Genomic DNA, 22,934 nt, shown 5'->3' on the forward strand with positions numbered 1-22,934 from the left:
GGATGCTATTCGAGGAAGGACTGCTAGGCAGAGATGGCGTTCACCTTTCGAGGAGAGGGAAGACCCTATTCGGACACAGACTGGCTAACCTAGTGAGGAGGGCTTTAAACTAGGTTCGACGGGGACAGGTGAGCAAAGCCCACAGGTAAGTGGGGAACATGGAGACCGGGGAAATGAGTCGGAAACAAGAGGGAGTGTGGGCTATATTGGCACAGAGAAAGGAGAGTCAGGAAAAAACTGGGAGGAAAGATCAAACCAGTATTTTAGATGCCTATATACAAATGCGAGAAGTATGGGGAATAAGCAGGAAGAACTGGAAGTGCTAATAAATAAATACAACTATGACATTGTTGGCATCACTGAAACTTGGTGGGATAATACACATGATTGGAATGTTGGTGTGGATGGGTACAGCTTGCTCAGGAAGGATAGACAGGGGAAAAAGGGAGGAGGTGTTGCCTTATATATTAAAAATGTACACACTTGGACTGAGGTAGAGATGGACATAGGAGACGGAAGTGTTGAGAGTCTCTGGGTTAGGCTTAAAGGGGCAAAAAACAAGGGAGATGTCATGCTAGGCGTCTACTACAGGCCACCTAACCAGGTGGAAGAGGTGGATGAGGCTTTTTTCAAGCAACTAACAAAATCATCCAAAGCCCAAGACTTGGTGGTGATGGGGGACTTCAACTATCCGGATATATGTTGGGAAAATAACACAGCGGGGAACAGACTATCCAACAAATTCTTGGACTGCATTGGAGACAACTTTTTATTTCAGAAGGTTGAAAAAGCTACTAGGGGGGAAGCTGTTCTAGACTTGATTTTAACAAATAGGGAGGAACTCGTTGAGAATGTGAAAGTAGAAGGCAGCCTGGGTGAAAGTGATCATGAAATCATAGACTTTGCAATTCTAAGGAAGGGTAGAAGGGAGAACAGCAAAATAGAGACAATGGATTTCAGGAAGGCAGATTTTGGGAAGCTCAGAGAGCTGATAGGTAAGGTCCCATGGGAATCAAGACTGAGGGGAAAAACAACTGAGGAGAGTTGGCAGTTTTTCAAAGGGACACTATTAAGGGCCCAAAAGCAAGCTATTCCGCTGGTTAGGAAAGATAGAAAATGTGGCAAAAGACCACCTTGGCTTAACAACGAGATCTTGCACGATCTAAAAAATAAAAAGGAGTCATATAAAAAATGGAAACTAGGACAGATTACAAAGGATGAATATAGGCAAACAACACAGGAATGCAGGGGCAAGATTAGAAAGGCAAAGGCACAAAATGAGCTCAAACTAGCTACGGGAATAAAAGGAAACAAGAAGACTTTTTATCAATACATTAGAAGCAAGAGGAAGACCAAAGACAGGGTAGGCCCACTGCTTAGTGAAGAGGGAGAAACAGTAACAGGAAACTTGGAAATGGCAGAGATGCTTAATGACTTCTTTGTTTCGGTCTTCACCGAGAAGTCTGAAGGAATGCCTAACATAGTGAATGCTAATGGGAAGGGGGTAGGTTTAGCGGATAAAATAAAAAAAGAACAAGTTAAAAATCACTTAGAAAAGTTAGATGCCTGCAAGTCACCCGGGCCTGATGAAATGCATCCTAGAATACTCAAGGAGCTAATAGAGGAGGTATCTGAGCCTCTAGCTATTATCTTTGGAAAGTCATGGGAGACGGGAGAGATTCCAGAAGACTGGAAAAGGGCAAATATAGTGCCCATCTATAAAAAGGGAAATAAAAACAACCCAGGTAACTACAGACCAGTTAGTTTAACTTCTGTGCCAGGGAAGATAATGGAGCAAGTAATTAAGGAAATCATCTGCCAACACTTGGAAGGTGGTAAGGTGATAGGGAATAGCCAGCATGGATTTGTGAAGAACAAATCATGTCAAACCAATCTGATAGCTTTCTTTGATAGGATAACGAGCCTTGTGGATAAGGGTGAAGCGGTGGATGTGGTATACCTAGACTTTAGTAAGGCATTTGATACGGTCTCGCATGATATTCTTATCGATAAACTAGGCAAATACAAATTAGATGGGGCTACTATAAGGTGGGTGCATAACTGGCTGGATAATCGTACTCAGAGAGTTGTTATTAATGGTTCCCAATCCTGCTGGAAAGGAGTAACGAGTGGGGTACCGCAGGGGTCTGTTTTGGGACCGGCTCTGTTCAATATCTTCATCAACGACTTAGATATTGGCATAGAAAGTACGCTTATTAAGTTTGCGGATGATACCAAACTGGGAGGGATTGCAACTACTTTGGAGGACAGGGTCATAATTCAAAATGATCTGGACAAATTGGAGAAATGGTCTGAGTTAAACAGGATGAAGTTTAACAAAGACAAATGCAAAGTGCTCCACTTAGGAAGGAAAAATCAATTTCACACATACAGAATGGGAAAAGACTGTCTAGGAAGGAGTACGGCAGAAAGGGATCTAGGGGTTATAGTGGACCACAAGCTAAATATGAGTCAACAGTGTGATGCTGTTGCAAAAAAAGCAAACATGATTCTGGGATGCATTAACAGGTGTGTTGTGAGCAAGACACGAGAAGTCATTCTTCCGCTCTACTCTGCTCTGGTTAGGCCTCAGCTGGAGTATTGTGTCCAGTTCTGGGCGCCGCATTTTAAAAAAGATGTGGAGAAACTGGAAAGGGTCCAAAGAAGAGCAACAAGAATGATTAAAGGTCTTGAGAACATGACCTATGAAGGAAGGCTGAAAGAATTGGGTTTGTTTAGTTTGGAAAAGAGAAGACTGAGAGGGGACATGATAGCAGTTTTCAGGTATATAAAAGGGTGTCATAAGGAGGAGGGAGAGAACTTGTTCACCTTAGCCTCTAAGGATAGAACCAGAAACAATGGGTTTAAACTGCAGCAAGGGAGGTCTAGATTGGACATTAGGAAAAAGTTCCTAACTGTCAGGGTGGTTAAACACTGGAACAAATTGCCTAGGGAGGTTGTGGAATCTCCGTCTCTGGAGATATTTAAGGGTAGGTTAGATAAATGTCTACTAGGGATGGTCTAGGCAGTATTTGGTCCTGCCATGCGGGCAGGGGACTGGACTCGATGACCTCTCGAGGTCCCTTCCAGTCCTAGAATCTATGAATCTATGAATCTATGAATCTATAAAAGTCCTCCTCCCAAGACTCCCGCACCAGGGAGTCCACTAGACCCAGATCCGACGGACCTCCCTATGAGGCCAGAGTCAACTGTGCCAGCTGAGTCGGAGCCAGAGCAGGATGTCCCGGCGTGGGACACACCCCGCTGGTGCCTCCTCATTCCACTGCTATTCTGGGAGAGCGGCCTCTGTCTTTTCTTTTGTGCAGCACCAGAAAATGGGAACGGTGCCGGGCACGCACACTGGAGGAGGTCTTCGGCGCCGGGGAGTGGTGGTGCTGAGGGTCCCTGGAGCCCGTCTTTTCTTGGTGCCACAGCCTCTCTTACCCAGGCCGGCATGCTCCGCAATGAAGTGCTGGGCGTGGGGTTGGATGCCACCTGTGCAGGCTGGGGACAAAGAGCTGACTCCATAAGGAATAGTTTCAGCCTAAAGTCCCTCTCCTTCTTAGTCCTTGGGCGGAAGCATCCACACATTTTGCAGTTCTCAGTCTGATGGGCTTCCCCCAAAAACACTTTAAACAGGAGTTGTGTGGGTCTCCCTTTGGTATAGGCTTCAAACAAGACCCGCACGGCTTAAACCCTTGAGATCGAGACATGCCCCAGTCCCCAGGAGGGGAAAGGTGGTGAGAGGAACCCCCAATTGAAACTTATCTAACTAAGAAAAACTTGAACTAATACTAAGTTTTAAAATATTTACAGATACAACTAGAAAGAGTCCACTAGGCGATTGCTTGCTATAGCAAGCGAAAAGCTTCTCCAACAACCATCACTGGCGGTAAGAAGGAAGAGGTGGCGAGTTGGCAGAGACCTCTATATACCACCATGAAGATGCCACTCCAGGGGGCTCCACAGCCGACCCGACAGGTACTGCTAGGAGAAAAAACCTTCTGACGACTGTGCATACAGCCACACACACCTACTTGGAATTGACATGAGCAAACACTCGAAGAAGAATTGGTATGTATATTAGCAACGAATTGCATCAACTGCTATTAACTTTAGAATTTTTGTTTTGTTTTGACGGTTATACCAGCGTATTCGTGCTGACATGTGAGTGGCCCTTCATGCTACTTGTTTAGATGCAGTAGACCAAGTTCCATTAAACCCAGACAGTACCCACTGGTGTTTTTTCAAATGATATTACGCATCATTTTTGTACTATTCTGATTTTATAAGTAAAAATCTGGGGGAGCTGTTACTGCCTTTTTATTTCTCTTGATGCAATCCATGGATAAATTATTTGAAACGTTCCTGATTTTCCAATACACACATTCCTGCTAGTTTCCATGGTTTAAAGCTAGTTTTTAGTAAGTTAATTTTTATTTGGACTGACTTTGGGGTTTTTTTTTTAGGGGTTTGTGCCTGTCTGATTTTAATTAATACACTAGCCCAGGGGTCGGCAACGTTCGGCACGCGGCTCGCCAGGGTGCTTACCCTGGCGGGCCGGGCCAGTTTTATTTACCTGCTGACACGGCAGGTTCGGCCGATCGCGGCCCCCACTGGCCGCGGTTCGCCATCCTGGGCCAATGGGGGCAGCGGGAAGAGGCGCGGGCGAGCGATGTGCTGGCCGCGGCTTCTCGCGGTGCTTACCCTGGCGAGCCGCGTGCCGAACTTTGCCGACCCCTGCACTAGCCCTAAAATTATGCACCTTAATTTTACAAAATGTAGACCTCAATATGTCCCCTTCTAATGCTCCCATAGAAAATAAATTTGCCATCCCTTTTTTACATTGAGAATATGGTACTTTTAAGTTTATTTTACCAGCGTTTTTAGTGTCATCGTAATTAAGGTTACTATGCAGATTTTCAGCCACATCTATTTTTCTAATATCCAGTTTACCTGTGGCAAGCATTGAAATATCTGTTATTGCTGGCTTTATCCAACCACCCAATTGTAGTTGTAGTCCGGAATGAGTTTCCAGAGTTTGTTGGGCGGGAGGTTTAGATTATGTGTTTTGGCTGGTTTAATTTGTATGTTCAAATTTATAGTTCAACAAACACAAAATATTCCAAAAAAGCCATTTTGTAAAATATTAACAATAGTGTTATGCTTCCCCTTTAAACATTTTAAACTGGTTAATGTGAAACCATGTTTCACTTTCGCTTTTCTTTATTCGTGTGTACCCAGTACACACCAGGACTTGTTTTTTCTCTCTCTTTCTTTTTAACTGTGTGATTGAATTGTTCAGCTGCTTTTTACTGTTCCACCCATATGTTTCTGGCTACCCATAAATGGACACTTTTTGGTTGCCCTTTTAACTGTGACACCCATTGATTCAATAGTGCCTGTACTAGATCTGGGCTAGCACATAGTAAGTGTTCTGGCAGCGTCATTTTATCCCCCATTATAATTTTACAGGGAGTTACCTCCATAACTTTATGAGGGGTAGCTCACAAGGCCATTAAAGTCAGTGACAACTGAACATTCCCATTCCTTTTATTCCATCTTTTTAGGTATTTTGTAAGCATTAGCTTTAGGGTATTATTAATTAATTATTATTATTATTATAACTATTTTAGAAGACTGAGGATGGTAAGCAACATGCTATTTTTCCTGTATACCTGGTAAAGCCATTGTGGTACGCATAATTTCATCAGTAATGTGTGTTCCTTGATTTGAGTTTATTACCCGTGGATGCTCCTATCTGGTAAAAATTTGTTCTAGCAGAAGCTTAGCAGTCACAGTTGCTCTGCTAGATTTCATGGGAATAGCTGTCCCCCATTTAGAAAAATCATTAACAATTACCAAGGCAAATCTATTCCCTCAAGCAGTTTTAGGTAAGGGACCAGTGTAATTAATTTGTAACTAGACTCAAGATCCCTTTATTCGTTTACGTTCTAATCTGCCCTTATTTTTTTAGGGCCTGGGTCAATTTGAGCACACATGGCTAGGCAGTTTTTAACACAACATCTAACATTTTGTTTCATTTGTGGCCACCACCCAATTTGTTGTATCTAGGCAACAATGTTTTTAACTTCCTGATGCCCCCAAGAAGCACTTCACTACACATATATATAAATTCAGATTGTAGCTGTGTAGGAAAAACCCACAATCACATCCACTCAAATTTTTTCCCAGGGAAAATATTCTGAGTGCTCCCTGCCTAGAACAAGATTTTATATAGTAGTACCCTGTTTCTGCAGGGCCACCAAATCAAAATCCTTCCACTGTGCCTGAACAGTGCTGAAGGGGCCTCTGCTGGATTGCAATTTTTTTTTTTTTTTTTTTTTTTTTTTTAATTATTTCACTCTACACACAGGGATGGTTTAGAATGAGCCTTAACCTTTACCATGGCCAGTAACATTTCCATCTCGCATTTGCTCACCAGCATTTCATATTATAGTAGAGGGGAGCATGCGAATGTTTTTAATCCCCAGAGAGAAAACCATGATATAGTCAATAAGGCAGCAGCTCAGCTAATACATTATATCTCATTGAGAGTCAAAAAAACCCACAATTACAGACTGCTCATAAAACATTCCCAGAACTTTGGCCACCGCTGCCAAAAGGAGCAAACTTAATCGTTACTGATGGCTGTATGGAAGACTCCAGGTCCATGTTTATCAAGGCAAATCTTGCTCTGAGAGTGTCCTTTTTTCAGTAAATAGAGCCATTTATGAATATTTTACAGGCTTGCTCTTTGTTTTCTTATTACCATGTTAATGTCCTAAGGGAAGAGGTCCCATACCATGTGTCCGGCAACGGGCATTCAAGAGACTCTTCTGGGGTTAACAAACCACGGGCTAACAGCGAGGGTTTATTAGCAGAGTCCTGCAAATCCACGGATATCCGCAGATATCCACATCAGCGGATGCAGATATTCGCGGACCATTTCTGCAGATTGCGGATGGATGCAGATACAGATTTGTATCTGCGCAGGGCTCTGTTTATTAGTTTTCACCATAAAGCTGAATGGAGTTCATAAGAAGTTACAGATAAACACCTCATGAAAGATCCGATGCAGAAGATCCATAGCTTCAATCTCCCACGAAGCTCACAGGCAACCCTAACCCATATCCGCACAAACCATGGGAGATGCCAATATTTCCTGCACAAATGGAAAATTAAAGACTCTCCCGTGTGCAACTGTGGTCACCCAGAACAGACCATGGAACATATATCAACTCAATGCCCATTCACAAATACAAAGGAGGCATCACAGCAACACACTCTGCTACTCCAGATGCAATTATCTGGCTTAATCATCTGAATGTAAAATTATAGTTGTCGCTCTACAGTTACATCAGCCATACAAAGAAGACAATAAAGCAGAAAAATTCCCTTTTAGATTTGTTTATAACATTAAATATGACTTAATGTTTAAACATTATTATACATTTCTTTACAACTCACCCGCTTGTAGTAGTTCTTTATCTTTGTTGCCATGCCAACCTGCATCATTAAAGGGCCATTTTCCTCACTATACTCAGCAAGGATGAGGTCACCATCCTTACCAGTTAGGTCCTGTGGTGTGCGCATGAAGAACATCTCACCACCTCCTGAAGCCTGCCGCTCCTGCTCTCTCATCTGTGTGAATGCAAGAAGAGAGTATCAGGGAAACAGCATGCCAAGCAGATGTACCATGGCAATGGAGACTTTGGACAGATCTAGATATACAAAGAAACACTGCTTTACCTTGGCTTTCTTCTTGATATGTTTCAGCAGTGGCTGCACAGAATGGGGTCCTGGCTGGGACAAGGTCCCAAAGGAATATTTCTTCAATGGAGGGCGATGAAATTGTCGGAGCTTCATAGGACCCATATGGGTGGGGAAGAATGGCTGGCGAAGTTCCACTGCAGGGATAGAGTGCTGGGATCAAGAGAGAAACAGACACAGAGGACAGACATCAGTACAGAGTCCAGTCTACAATGGCCACACAGAAAATAACCCCAGAGTCTTATGGCAGTGCCTTGAAATTTCTTTACTCCATTAGCAGCAATAGTGACCAAGGTGTTTGGACCCCTCAGAGACAGGTTCTCTCACAGAGATCATGTCCAAACATGACTCACTTTCTGTTGTGCACAAGAGACAATGTTCCCCCGGTTAACAGTTCAAAGAGCATCCAAATGTGGAAAGGGATCTTTATTACTTAAAGAAAGGGAAAGCATCCCTATATTTATAACCAGGGAAGAAGTGCATTTAGAATTGTGTAAATTTTTCCCATTGCTTAAGAGATAGGAAACCTAGCTAGGATTTTACAACAGTACCTTCAAAACATCACAGTGAGCGGAGGAGGGAGGAGATCTCATTGCCTTGGTTTACATGAGTGTTGACTCAGATTTACCAATGTCTAAATGATATTTGATAATCTCCTGGTCAAATAAACTTGGCAACAGAAGCACTGCCTCAAGTCTCCACAGCACAAACATCCGCAGAGATCCAGTAAGGGCAGTGCAGACAGAGGGTGATTCACTGAACAAGTCTGGCATGGTACAATGATGGGATATTCTACTGCACACACCACAGTTTGACACAACCCCTGGATAGTGCCCCAGGATTTTGCCTTAAACAAGGAAATAACCTGAACAATGAGGATCTGAGGGGAACAGCAGTGTGATAACTTACACACACAGAAGGATAACTATTTTGATGCCAGACAAGATCCAACTAAATCCCAGCATGAGATTTCTGCATGAAGGTAAGGAGATCTGCCTCCACCCTAAAGTCAGCCCCATTGTCACTACCTGGATGATGTTCCCTCCAAAGGTTCCTCGAAGCCCCTGCTGTTTGGGATAGTAAAACTCATCATTGGAGAGATTCCAGGGATCCTTCACCTCCGGCTGAGACATATTCTGATTTAACACCAGGAAAAAAAAAAAAAAAAAAAAAAAGTCAAAAATTACTCCTCCTAACCCATTCCTATCCCCAAAGCACTGAGATGCCCAGTGACCTGCTGTGGTTCTTCCTTGATGACGCCTGTTTTTCCCAACAGGATCCGACTCTTCTTCAGAGATGATTCTTTCTTGTTCTCCTTGGAGGGAGAGTTCAAAGTCATCTCTTCCTTTTCATCAGGAATTTCTAGTAATGAACACAGAAGAGGCAGAGTGTACTCCAAGAGCTATTCCTGAAGATTCTCTACCATCAGCACAGCTTCTTTCTGACCCGGAAAAGATCTCTACAGCAATTCAAAATCTCTTACCAAGTCACCACTTGCCAAAATACCAGAATGACTCCATCGCCTTCCACATTTGCCATCACAAGTGCAACTCCCTGACAGTGAGGAATCAATGCCCCAGAGCACAAATAAAGGCTCTATCAGGGCATCCCTAGTAAAAATTCAAGAGCTGTTTTTAAGTTATATTGTTCTAGAGAAGATTCAGGGAGCAAATATGTAGCGAAATGGGAGACAGACACAGAGAGCCCAGAAAAAAAATGCAACTCCAGCATGGAGCTTCTGTAGCCTGGAAGGCCTGCTCTCAGTCTGAGTGAGCAGGAGCCTCAAGCTGGGGACACTGAAAAAGGTTGTCATAAAATTCTTCTCCCTTTGCTCCCTCACAATATGTTGTCTTCAAGGTTAGGATGTTGGTCATTTGGAAGGGAAGGCATTAGGACATGGATTCATTTATTTGTTGTATAATTCAGTTTGGTTCACTTTTCCTGGTCTACTGGTGCTCTGAACATGAAGTTGGAAATGCAGGTGCCAACTTGTTAGAGTGATCAATTTTGTCTTAGTTTTGTTGGATCATTTGTAAATATCTTTCAGAATTCTTTAAAACACAAGAAAGGTAGGAACGTTGGCCCAACCAGTCAATTCTTGCCACAGGGTAGCAGCAAGAATGGACAGCCACCCACTGGAGATTCCCATCTACATAAAATATCCCTGAAACACAACTATTATTCCACACTCCTATTTTCACCCCTGCAGAATAGGATGCACCTATCTTTCCTCTTCAAGCCTCGTTTTTGTACTTTTGTAGGCACCGCCTGCCTTCTAAGTAGCCCCTGCTTTCCAATAAGTGCCCTCATTCCCTGCTCTGCTCTTCCCAGCTGGTCTGGAAGTATCAGCCCCAAGAAGAGACAGAGACAAAGGGCTAATGCCATGATCATACCCAGGATGATGTTTTCATCATTTGGGTCGAGTGTCAGGACTGGAGGATCCAAGAACATTTCCATTGCCTGGTCATCCCAGATGATATTGTCTTCCCAACGGCCATATACTAACTCCTCATTATCAATTGGGAAAATGGAGAACCAGGGTTTATCTTCATCCAGGGCAGCTGCAAAGATAGCAGAATGTGATCTTTGATGGTTAACACTCCACAAAGACTACTATAGCAACTTTTCAATTCATCCCTTTTGTCCCATTTCAGTTCTACTCAATCTTTCCCTCCTTCCCAGGGCTCTTGGGTCCATGTCTCCAAAGGCAAAAAAAATGCATACAGAACCTTATACTGTAGCAGGAACAGAGCCTTCACATAAGCCTATACCCTACTACAGTTGGACAAAAGGTCTCCGAAGAGCTACACGTGGCCCCCACGACATTTTGCCATTAAAGGGGAAGACCTTCAGATAAGCAAAGTAAAAGATCTCAGAGAGGTCACAAGCCTCTTAGGAGCTCTGATAACTCATGAAAGCCCATGGTACTTTGCTTTATGGGGGATAAGGAGAGACTCTCTAAGAGGGATAGAGAAGGCCCTTTGAGAGGTTATGGAAGTCAGCAGGACATCCTGCTGACCTGGAAGTCACTGATTATAGAAGGACCCTCCTACCCCTAGTATTGAGCCCAAGTTTATACAGAAGTCTCTCTCCACATAGCCCACTATTCACAGACTAATGCTTGCTCATTACCTTGCTGCTCAGGAGGCTGTTTCTCTTTGCCCTTTGCGATGCCCAGGACCCCTGCTACACTGGGTTTCTGCACTAGTGGAATGGGTGGATTGAGCAAAGAGCCACTACGGTTCAGCCCTGGAGAGGAAAACAAGAGTAACATTAGGGTTTTTCTGATGACTGTTAAACCAGAACTCAAACCCGGATGGAAAATAGTTTCCAGTCTCTGCCTAGGGGTAGGATCCTTGCCTCACAAATCTTGACCCCCAAAGAATGTTACATTCCAGCAACATGGCTGCTGCTAGCAGGAGGCTCTGAAATGCTGATGCTAATGAAATGCTATATTTCTCCCCCAAAGCCCAACAGGATATATTTCAGTGGGGCAGCACCAGAGTATTCTTCCCAATACCAGATAGGATCTGTGAACAGCACAGTAAGAAACACCTGCTCAGTGCACAACAAAGGTTAAAAAAACAAAACTAGATGTTAGGTTGTATTGAGAGAAAAAATGATACTGAACATATTATGTCATTATATAAATAAATGATATATCCTGACCTGCAATAACATGTTCAGTTATGGTTACCCTATCTGAAGAGATATAGCAAAAATTGAAGGGGTCCAGAGATGGGCAAGAAAGATTATTACAAACCTGAGAGTTGTGTTTGAGGACAGACTGAAAAGATTAGGACTGCCTAGTGAGCAGACAAGAGAGGGTATGATAAAGATGTATAAGAATTAATGGTGTGGAGAAGACAAGTAGAGCGCTGTTATTTGCCCTCTTGCATAAAACAAGAACATTTAAATCTGAAAAGTCAAATGTTTTTCTACCCAATGCATAATAAATCTGTGGAACTCATTGCCACCAGACTAAAACAAAGACCTTTACATCATTCAAAGGATTCAACATGGATCTGAACAATAAAAATATGTGCAATTCCTTTAGAAAGAATACAAGTTTACAAGCGATATAAACCTTTATGTTTCAGGGCCTAAACCAAACATTCCTGCCCAAATTTAAGAAACATTTCATATGGGCAGATTATTCCACAGCTGTTTATTAAGAGCCGTTGTCAGACATGCGATGCTGGACTAGATGGGTCAGTTATGATGCAGTCTAGTAATTCCCATGTACCTATTAAGGGAACAGAAGGTTTATTCCTATCAGAGGGCAGAGTTTTGGGGAAAGAGAAGCTTCTTTCCACTGGGTAAAACTGAGGGCTCTATCTTTTATGGTGGGACCTGAGGCAGCATTTTAGGCCAGAAATCCCACCCTGGAGTGTAGATTTTACTACATAAGGGATCTTTGACTTTCCTTATTTAGTTTAAAAAGGAAAACTGAATCCACATTTCTGCTATGCACGATCTCAGTAATCCTGGAGGGGAGGCTAGAGCCAACAGCAGAATGGGGAAGAGAGGATACTGTCCAGAATATAGTAAAAGTCACTTATTTGACTGATTTTTTACAAGACAGTATTCCTCTTCTGCAGGTGTTCAACCATCTCCTCCTCAGCCTGCCCCCTAATCTGACACTACCCCACAACTAACCACCTTCCACTTCTAGCATATAGTCAAACAACTATACACAAATTCCTCTACAACTCAACTCCAAGCAGCACCTAAAACAGATTCTGTAGAGTCTAGTATGAATGAGGGCACTGGCAAAGTCTGCAATAAGTTATTTGTATATGGAAAATACAAAGTCACAGTTAGCTTCCTTGGCAGGATCTAAAAGCACCACTTCTGAGGCAGATTCTCCCTCCAGTGAGCCTCCTGTGGGGAGGTCCTGGCAAGATATAGGAGCAAGATTATCAGATCAGATCATCATCTGGCAACAGCACTGCAGCACCGATGACAACTGGTCACTGCAGATGCAATGGCACTGCTGCCTGGACACCAGGGAGCCCTCCAACCAACAAGAACAGTGATACTGGGTTCCCCAGCCTCCCTGGAATCCCCCACAACTTTCTTCCCCCACAATACCCTGTTATCCCCTGCAGTCCCCCCATAATCCTCCACAGCAATGCTGGAACAATTTGTGTAGTGGGGATACTGAGAGCCATTGAATCAAACTGTAAACCCTGTCTACGATGGACACCACTTCAAGCACACCCAGCACCCCTTGTTCCAGCACCTATGCATTGTCATTCAGCCCTCCTCATCTGTACAAGGGGCTGCAGCCTGGTGATCCAGGCAGTTAACACACCATCAGCACTGTGAGGAGCAGTCTCTATACACCACAGAATCATAGAAATGTAGGATTGGAAGGGACATCAATATGTCATCTAGTCCAGTCCCCTGCACCGAAGGAGAACTACACATTATTTAGACTATCCCTGACAGGTGTTTCTCTAACCTATTCTTAAAAACCTCTAATGATTCCACAACCTCCCTAGGTAATCTGTTCCAGTGCTTAACCACCCTGACAGTCAGGAAGTTTTTCCTAATCTCTAACCTAAATCTCCCTTGCTGCAATTTAAAACCTTTATTTCTTGTCTAGTCCTCAGTGGTTAAGGAGAACAAGTTATCACTCTCCTCTTTGTAACAACCTTTTACATACTTGAAGACTATGTCTCCCCTTAGGCTTCTCCTCTCCAGGCTAAACAAATCAATTTTTTCCCCCAATTTTTCTTCATGTTTTCTAGATCTTTAATAATTTTTGTTGCTTTCCTCTGGACTTTCTCCAGTTTGTCCACAACTTTCCCAAAGTGTGCTAACCAGAACCGCACACTGTACTCCAGCTGTGGCATTATCAGTGCTGAGTAGAGTGGAAGAATAATTTCCCGTGTTTTGCTTACAACATGCCTGCTAATACAGATCAGAATGATGTTCACTCTTTTGGAATGGTGTTACACTGTTGACTCACATTTAGTTTGTGATCCACTAAAACCCCCAGAGCCTTTTCTGCAGAACTCCTTCCTAGTCATTTTCCATTTTGTATTTGTGCAATTGATTGTTCCTTCTTAAGTGCAGTACTTTGCATTTGTCCTTATTGAATTTCATCCTATTTATTTCAGACCATTTCTTCAGTTTGTCAAGATCATTTTGAATGCTAATCTTGTCCTCCAAAGTGTTTGCAGCCCCTCCCAGCTTGGCATTGCCCACAAATTTTATAAGTGGGCTCTCTGTGCCATTATCTATATCATTTATGAAGATACTGAATAGAACTGGACCCAGGACTGATCCCTGCAGGACCCCACTCGATATGCCCTTCCAGTTTGACTGTGAACCACTAATAACTACTCTCTGAGTACAGTTTTCCAACCGGTTATGCACTCACCTTATAGTAGGTTTGTCTAGGCTATATTTCTCTAGTTTGCTTATGAGAAGGTCATGTGAGACAGTATCAAAAAGCTTACTAAAGTCAAGATATATCACATCTACTGCTGCCCCCTATCTACATGACTCCTTACACTGTCAAATAAGGTTGTTAGGTTGGTTTGATGTGATTTGTTCTTGACAAATCCATGGCGACTATTACTTATCACCTTATTATCTTGCAGGTGCTTATAAACTGATTTGCGCTATTATCTTTCTGGGTACCAAAGTTAAGCTGACTGTTCTAGAATTCCCCGGGTTGTCCTTATTCCTCTTTCTATAGATAGGTAGTATATTAGCCCTTTTCCAGTCCTCTGGGATCTCTCACATCCTCCATGAGTTCTCAAAGATAATCGCTAATGGCGCAGAGATCTCCTCAGCCAGTTCTTTAAGTATTCTAAGGCTATGTCTACACTACCGCAGTAAATTGACCTAAGTTATGCTACTCCAGCTACGTGAATAATGTAACTGGAGTCAACGTACCTTAGGGCAACTTACTGCAGTGTCTGCACTGCGCTGTGTCAATGAGAGATGCTCTCCCGTCGACTTCACTGGGAACGAGAGGAGTAAGATGAGTATTGGAGTCGACCAGAGACCGCTTTGCCATCGATTTAGATCTAGAACAACCTCTCTTCTAATCGCTTTCTCCACCTTCTGTAACAAAGCTGCTCCTGACCCCAGGCACTACCTCTGCATAGCCATAGTTTTTCCCTATTCTCTGACAGCTCAGCTCAATTTTCCTTGCCCTCTCAGAGCCCCTCCCCCATCCTCACTACCCCTTGCTATCTAATCTGCTTTCCTGGCTCCTCAGGGTGTCTGATGACAAGAGCTGGGGACTCAGGGAGACAAGGTAGCAGCATCCAAAAATGAGAGTAATTGGTATAACCTGAAAGTTCCATCAGCTTTTCCTTGGAGAGACAGAGTAAGTTATAATGAATAAAGAATAATTCTGGATTTACAGTTCAATTTTAAAAAACAGCCTATGTCTGAGCTTGAGATAAAAGTTTGGTGTTTGTAAAAACTGTGTTCCTTTAGCTAGAGGAGCCCCAAAAGATTATAGTCTCAGGAACAATGTGAGAAAGGTTCCTTTTTAAATGTCACCTCTGATAAAATACACAAAATTCCCCTGGCCCCTGAAGAGCAAGCATCCAAGCATTAACTTGCAAAGCAAAGGAATTTTAGTGCTGCCATAAATGGAAATCTGAACAGTCACTAGGGGGGGTCTCCAGTATACAGCCTTTGGTACTGAATTAGGTATGTCTAGCCCCTCATTTCAGTTAGAAAGGAGAAGGACAGCAGGACATTTCGCTGGACATGCACTTGACTTTCGATGTTCTCGTGTCTAACAGAAGAGGCCAAGCCTGTTTGGGCAGGAGGAGGACAAAAGGCTTTGGCCTCAACTTGGTTTAGCGAAAGCCACCTCCTGATAGAGAAAGAACACAACCCCACATGCTGAAGAGGAGAGAATGGGGAATTAGTTTGTACACATAACATTCTCAATTAGGCTAACGCAGAGATCCCCTCATTCCACCCACTCCCTCAGGGTGTGGGCATAAGAAAGTATAAAGGCAGCTGCCGCGCACCTTGCTGGGCATTGTACGCAGTGGCATTTCTGGTCATACTGGAGGGCAGCCAGCCTGCCAGGCTCGCACGCTGTGTTTTAGTCCCTTTGTGTTTGACATCCTCCCCATTCCAGATCACATCATCCTCCCATTGTAGCTGTGTCACCATGAGGAAGTGCTCATCAGCCAGCAAGTCATCCTTCTCAGCCATCACTTCCAAGTTCTGCAGAGGGAAGAACAATGGCATTAGACCCTCGTTAACTTTGATTTTGCTGCTTAAACTATAGAAGAAAGAGTAGAGATTCCCTACCATCTCCACTGTGAATCTTCCCCCTTTCCCCCTCCCACTCACATCTCTTCCACTGGCTGGTTCCCAGCCTTATTCACCACCCCAGCCCTGTTCCCTTACCTTCTCTATTGTGCTCCATCACCACCACACAACCACACGCTCACAGCCCCCTCCCCCTTACACATGCTTCCTCTCACCTTCTCCACAGAATGACCTGAAGTCTCCTGTTCTCTCGCATGCTCTTTTAGTTTGAAACCATAGTCAAATCCACTGCCATCCTCAGGGATCCCCAGCATATCATACCAGAGCTGGGCTGGCCCATAACGCCATTCAGACACCTTGGGCTTGGTATCTGTCACTTTGTCTATGTCTCCAGTAGACTGGGAAAACTTGGACTCCACAGGTGCCATCATAGTGATCTGCAGCACAGCAGGAAAAAGGAACCTGTCAGTCACCGCTTTCAGAGCTGGCAAACAGGAGCTTTTGCTTTCAAATTCTGTCTCATTCTCAGTGGAGAGGAGCATTTCCCAGAAATTGCAGAGATGCATATTCAAACTTAATAGCTGCATTAGCAAATGCTGGAACTGACAGTCCAGCAATACGAGGACTCTCCACTGCTACAATAAAACAGTGAAAGAGTCCCCTAATTCCTTACCATACAAGGGCTCTTAACCCACTAGGGAATGGTCTCTGGAGCCCCTGCTTAATATCCAAGGAGCAGACTCTGCACAGTGGGAATGGCAGCCTAACCCCCCCTCACCAGTATTGTCTTGGCAGGGTGACTACCTGTTACTAGCTAGAGGCCCTCCTACATCTCAGATGTCCCACCTCATCATCTGAGAGGCACTGCTCAGGAGGAGGAGGAGGAGCAAATTCATATTCCCAGGGAGACTTCTCTTCCATTCCTGCCTCAGTTGCAGCTTCACCCTCCTGGATCTGCACTTCTTGCATTAGCTCCCGATGTTTCTTTTTGCGTTTCCTCCGGGCACTACGCCAAACAGAAGGAACATTCTTCCCAGGGCCAAAGAGACGGAGAAAACGCAGCACCTACAACAAGAAGTAAGAAAGATGGTCACAAGGACAAACGACAGGTCCCTGATGATATAGGCACAAGCATTTCATACACATGAGCAGCAAGGATGAGGAAGCACTCCAAGCCCAAGAGACTTTTCCACCAAGGCAAGGCCAGGGGCAAGAAATAACTGGAGAAGTGTAACCACCTAACTTCCACAGTGCCCCCCAATTCCTGGTGCAGCTGGTGGTCTCATTATTCTCAGATTTGAAATGAATCAGAGACACTTTCCCACTGTTTGGTAGAACCTTTATTTAATCCTCAAGGATATTTTATTCTGAAATTCACCTGAAAGTTAAACCCTGAGCAGAGGCGGAACAATCCCCATTTATCCAGGGGGGGCACAACAGAATCTGGACAAAATGTCTTTTCATTCAGCATATTCCATTACCACAGACATATTGAAAAGTTAGAGAGCATGCCAGGAAAAGCCAATAAAACTGTTAACAGGATGGAGGGAACTTTCTATAAGGAAGGAAAAAGAGTTAAACATGTAAATCCTTTCTAAATGACAACTATTATGGGGGCAGAGACACAATAGTATAGAAATATCTGAAGTGCGTAAAAACCAAGGAGAATGCTGATGTATAATATTACACACAAATAATATTACAAGAATGTTAAAGTTTCAAAGCTGAACACTCAAAAGTTCAAGAATGATAGAATTAATGTTGTACATTCAACCTTAACTCTGCTCTCTGGTGCATATGCATTATGATACAAGGCGTATAATCACATACACAGGAATCCTGCCTCATTCAGTGCATAGGTTGAATGGTCCCAGGGAATGGAGCAGCTGTTCAATTATTTTTTATCTTATCATTCAGTGTGTGGTCATTTGAATTAATTTAGATGGAATAAATGGGCTAAAGGTGTTAACAAAACCCAGTCACTGTCCAACATTAAACAGGGTCCAGGGCCTGATATAGAGACACCTCAGCCTGCTTAGCACCCTGGCAAACATACCATAACACTTTTTTTAACCTTTTATTAAAGATACAGAAAAGGACACAGTTAAAATTTTAAGCAAGTCTTTCGTTTTAACAACATCCTTTGATCCCTTGCCCTTTAGCTGTCAACAGCTTTTAGAAGGAAAGACTGCCTTCTTGTTTGACTGTCTCTTAGATGGGATCTAACACTGCCTTTTTGGGAAAAGGAGAAGAAATTAGTTGAGATGGGCTGGAGGTGTTGTTGTTGTCGTAAAAGTTCAGTCTTAGAAGGAAAAGCCCCCTTCTCTGACAGTCTCTCAGCTCGGATCTAAGATGGTAATAACTCTCATCCCTGATGGTATCTGGGATTCAGCTGGAGCTGGTAGGGGTGGTGATGTCATCTGGGTCCCTCTCTCTCTGGCCAGGGCACCTCAAGGATTAGGATGATGAAGGCCCATGTAAAAGGTGGTTACAAGGAGGAGGAAGAAAAATTGTTTTTCTTAACCTCTGAGGATAGGACAAGAATCAATCAGTTTAAATTGCAGCAAGGGTGGTTTAAGTTGGACATTAGGAAAAACTTCCTGTCAGTGTGGTTAAGCACTGGAATAAATTGCTTAGGGAGGTTGTGGAATCTCCATCATTATAGATTTTTAAGAGCAGGTTAGACAAACACCTGTCAGGGATGGTCTAGACAATACTTAGTCCTGCCATGAGTACAGGGGATTGAACTAGATGGCCTCTCAAGGTCCATTCCAGTCCTACAATTCCATGATTAGCTGACAGCAGCAGTAAGCTGCTATCAAGGGTTACATATGGAGGAATAGCAACAGATAAGATACCTACACACATACATTTAGCAGGTTCTCTCTGAGAGGCAAGGTGGTTAACTGGTTATGACCTGAGCCTGCCATATCTGAGACATGAATTCTATTTCTAGCCCTGACAGACATTTCAGTTACTCCTTCAGTAAAATATGGGTGCTTGCTTGCCTCCCAGGGTAAGGATGCAAGGCCTTGCTCAGTAATATGGCTTGTGAAATGCACAGAATTATTACCACCATTATTATTAATCATGTTTATTATGGTAGTGCCTAGGGCTCAACCAAGAACAGGGATTCATTATGCTAGGTCCTGTACAAACATAATGGTAGACAATCTCTGCCCTGAAGAGCTTACAGTCTAAATAGACTAGTCAACGGAAGAGTTGAGGTTCATAGTCTTTTGGCTTCCAGGCCAGTGCACCTTTTCCAGGCCACAAATGGTATTTTGATGGAGCCATTCAGCAGAGCCCTGCAGCGTGACTGGGATCCCACAGGACCTACAGGACATGCTGCCATAATAGCAGGAGCAAGTAAAACGTACTTTGTTGGGGGCAGGGTTGGGGGCAGGGGTGAAGAAGACAGACAGACTGTGGTAATTAGTTGGAAAACACTTTAAAAATTGTAAAACTTAAATTTAAGCGAGGGATAGAAAGAGTTCATGTCTAACAAAGTATTTTTACATAGTTTAAACAAGATTTGTTCTATTCTTTTAGTAATAAAAATTGTGTCTGAATTCCGTTTATATATATAAAATATAGTAACCAACTGAGGGTTGGTTGCAGGGCTGGTCTTACCATGAGGCGAACTGAGGCGGCCGCCTCAGGTACCGCGCGGGGGGGTCGGGTGGGGGGGGGGGGCGGCGGCGCCACTAGGACCCAGAGTGTAGAAAATTGTCTGCTGCTGGTGCACATGTATTCTCTCTGCCCCAGATGCACAGAGATGGTGGAGTGCTGTGCTGGAGGAAGGAGGGCACAAGAGACATAACAGGCAGGCAGGAGTAAAGGAGAGAGGGAATAATAGAAAGCAGCAGGAGCTGCGGTAAGACAGAGGAGGAGCCTCTTATGTACCTCTCTAGCACCCCTAGGAGCCTGGACTGAATAACACCAGCTTCTCTGGGAGCTTCCTGTTTCCTGCTGCTTCCCTGAACCCACTTGAGGAGAACAGGAAGTACTAGGAGCCAGTTAGGCCCTTAAGACACTGATATCTTCCCTCACTCAGGCCCTGCTACCAGCCTGCTTATTTGTCCCCTTCAATTGTGTGTTGAGAGCCACTCTAGCTGGCACAGAACAGCAGTCATGAGTGAAAGAAGAAAATGCCCTATGGGGCAGCATTCAGAAAAAGAAAGAAAGCAAAGGAAGCTTTTCTATCTAAGCAGGAAGGAGGTCTCCTGAGATACATAGACACAAATGTTCACGGTGAGCCTTCTGGCCCCAGTGAGGATATGAGTGGTGAGGAGATGCCTGATCTTCCAGTTAGTCAGAGTGAAGGTGACCTGGCAGCTACTGCAGCATCCATATGAAATGGATTTAACCATGCACATTCCTGAAGAAAAGTGTAGATCAGAGAAGAGTGTGGTGGAGGCGCAAGAAACAGCCGCTGCTTAGTTTAGTTCCTTAAATCTAGATGATCCAGGACTGTGGACCCACTTGAGCAGGAGCCCGAGGGACTTCCTTGTACTGCATGGACCACAGCAAGTGAAAAAAACTTCATGTTCTCCAAAGACAATGAAAATAGAAGTTTCCATCCAACACATTACTGGCATGAAATCCCCAATGGTGACAAAGTGGAGAGGCCATGGCTTATGTACTCAAAAACCCAGAATGCTGCATACTGTTTTTGTTGCAAACTCTTCCAGTCTAATGTTCCAGCCACACTGGGTTCTACAGGAACAAAGGACTGGAAAAATCTGTCTAGAAATCTGGCATGCCATGAGAAGGCAGCAAATCACCAGAGAGCATTCCATAGGTGGAAAGAACTTGAGATTAGACTAAGGTTAAAGGCCACCATAGATGATCAGCGTCAAGAGAAGATTGCATCAGAGTCTCTTTACTGGCAAAATGTTCTGAAAAGGCTCATTGCCATTGTGAGAATGCTTGCTACCAAAAAAAACCTAGCACTGCGTGGCACTTCAGATCAGCTGTATGTGCCAAACAAAGGAAACTTCCTTAAAATTCAGAGGGGTAGCCGTGTTAGTCTGAATCTGTAAAAAGCAACAGAGGGTCCTGCGGCACCTTTAAGACTAACAGAAGTATTGGGAGCATAAGCTTTCGTGGGTAAGAGCCTCACTTCTTCAGATGCAAGAAGTGAGGCTCTTACCCACGAAAGCTTATGCTCCCAATACTTCTGTTAGTCTTAAAGGTGCCACAGGACCCTCTGTTGCTTCCTTAAAATTGTGGAGCTGATGGCGGAGTTCGATGCTGTACTCCAGGAGCATCTAAGAAGAGTCACCATCCAAGAAATGTACACACACCACTACCTTGGAAAAACAATTCAGAATGAGATCATACAGTTACTGGCAACAAAAGTCAAACAGAAGATTGTGGCAGATCTGAAGTCGGCAAGATATTACTCTAGAGACTAACAAATTTATAAATAAATTTATTAATAATAAATTTGTTAGTCTCTAAGGTGCCACAAGTACTCCTGTTCTTTTTGGGGATACAGACTAACACGGCTGCTACTCTCAAACAGGATATTACTCTGTTATTCTGGACTGCACACCTGACATCAGCCATACAGACCAAATGACTTTGATGATGTGTTTTGTAACGACAACAGAACCTAGTGAAAATGGTGACTGTCAGAGTATTTTCTAGAATTTATTGACATTGATGATACTACAGGAGCTGGTATGACAAATGTGCTTCTTAAAAAGCTGGAAGATACAGGAATTGCGATAGCTGACATGAGAGGTCAGGGCTACGATAATGGTGCCAACATGAGAGGAAAGAACAGAGGAGTGCAGACACGGATCCGAGAGTTAAACCCTCGAGATTTTTTTTGTCCCATGCAGTTCTCATTGATTGAACTTGGTGGTCAGTGATGCAGCATCAGCTTCTAGCGAGGCTGCTGAATTTTTTTAACATAATTCAAAGCATCTATGTATTTTTCTCTGCATCAACTCATCGATGGCAAATTTCGAAGCAACAAATGGGAACATCCTCTCTGACACTGAAACCACTGAGTGCCACACAATGGGAAAGTCAAGTGGAGGCGATAAAGCCTATCAAATACCAAATTGGGAAGATAGATGATGCCATAGTTGCCATTATGGAGGATAATGCTATGACAGGAACTGTTCGTGGGTGGCAGAGGGAAATGGAATCACCAGAAACATACATAACTTCAAATTTCTGTGTGGCTTAGTGTTGTGGCATGACACGGTTTGAAATAAATGTTGTAAGCAAGAGACTCCAAGGTGTTGGCCTTCATATATCTGGAGCAATGGAACAACTGGACAAAGTCGTATCTATAGTCTTACCGGTCAGATGAGGGATTTCAAAACATTCTGCAGAGGAACTTCACCCTGAAGCTATTTTCCCACCCATTCAAGAATACAAGAGTCACCAAAGAAGACGACATTTTGATTACGAGGCACGGGATAATCCCATAAGAGACCCCAAATAACAATTCAAAGTTGAATTATTTAACCAGGTGCTAGATTGTGCAATAAAGTCAGTTGAAGAATGTTTCATGCAGCTCAAGGAACACAGCAGTATATTTGGGATGTTGTATGATATTCCAAAACTCCTCACTATACCTGAGGAAGACCTACACCAGCAATGCAGGGCATTAGAGACAATGTTGACACATGATGACATGCGCGATATTGATGAGTGTGATTTAGGTGATGAACTGAAAGCCCTTTCAAGATACATTTCAGCAGGATCAACTCCAAAGGCTGTTCTGGAATATATGTGCACAAATAAGATGACCACCCTCTTTCCAAATGCTTTTGTTGCTCTGTGCATACTTCTAACACTTCCTGTAACAGTTGCCAGTGGAGAACGCAGCTTCTCCAAGCTGAAGTTAATAAAAACATATCTACGCTCCACAATGA

General features: G+C 43.5%; 1 protein-coding gene across 2 annotated transcripts in view; it reads right to left on the bottom strand.

Moving 5' to 3' along the window:
• TAF1 (TATA-box binding protein associated factor 1) overlaps positions 1-22,934 on the bottom strand; it is a 115,232-nt gene that overhangs the window by 80,932 nt on the left and 11,366 nt on the right. For both annotated transcript variants that reach the window (XM_054039258.1, XM_054039257.1), the window contains exons 6-14: positions 16,882-17,100; positions 16,251-16,472; positions 15,786-15,987; positions 10,906-11,022; positions 10,167-10,334; positions 9,008-9,135; positions 8,802-8,909; positions 7,753-7,926; positions 7,471-7,644 (exon numbers count right to left, since the gene is read on the bottom strand). In XM_054039258.1, the coding sequence (XP_053895233.1) occupies positions 7,471-7,644; positions 7,753-7,926; positions 8,802-8,909; positions 9,008-9,135; positions 10,167-10,334; positions 10,906-11,022; positions 15,786-15,987; positions 16,251-16,472; positions 16,882-17,100 (1,512 nt within the window). The remainder of the gene's footprint in view (positions 1-7,470; positions 7,645-7,752; positions 7,927-8,801; positions 8,910-9,007; positions 9,136-10,166; positions 10,335-10,905; positions 11,023-15,785; positions 15,988-16,250; positions 16,473-16,881; positions 17,101-22,934) is intronic.

Source organism: Malaclemys terrapin, chromosome 9, assembly GCF_027887155.1.
Source record: "Malaclemys terrapin pileata isolate rMalTer1 chromosome 9, rMalTer1.hap1, whole genome shotgun sequence".
Taxonomy (NCBI): domain Eukaryota; kingdom Metazoa; phylum Chordata; order Testudines; family Emydidae; genus Malaclemys; species Malaclemys terrapin.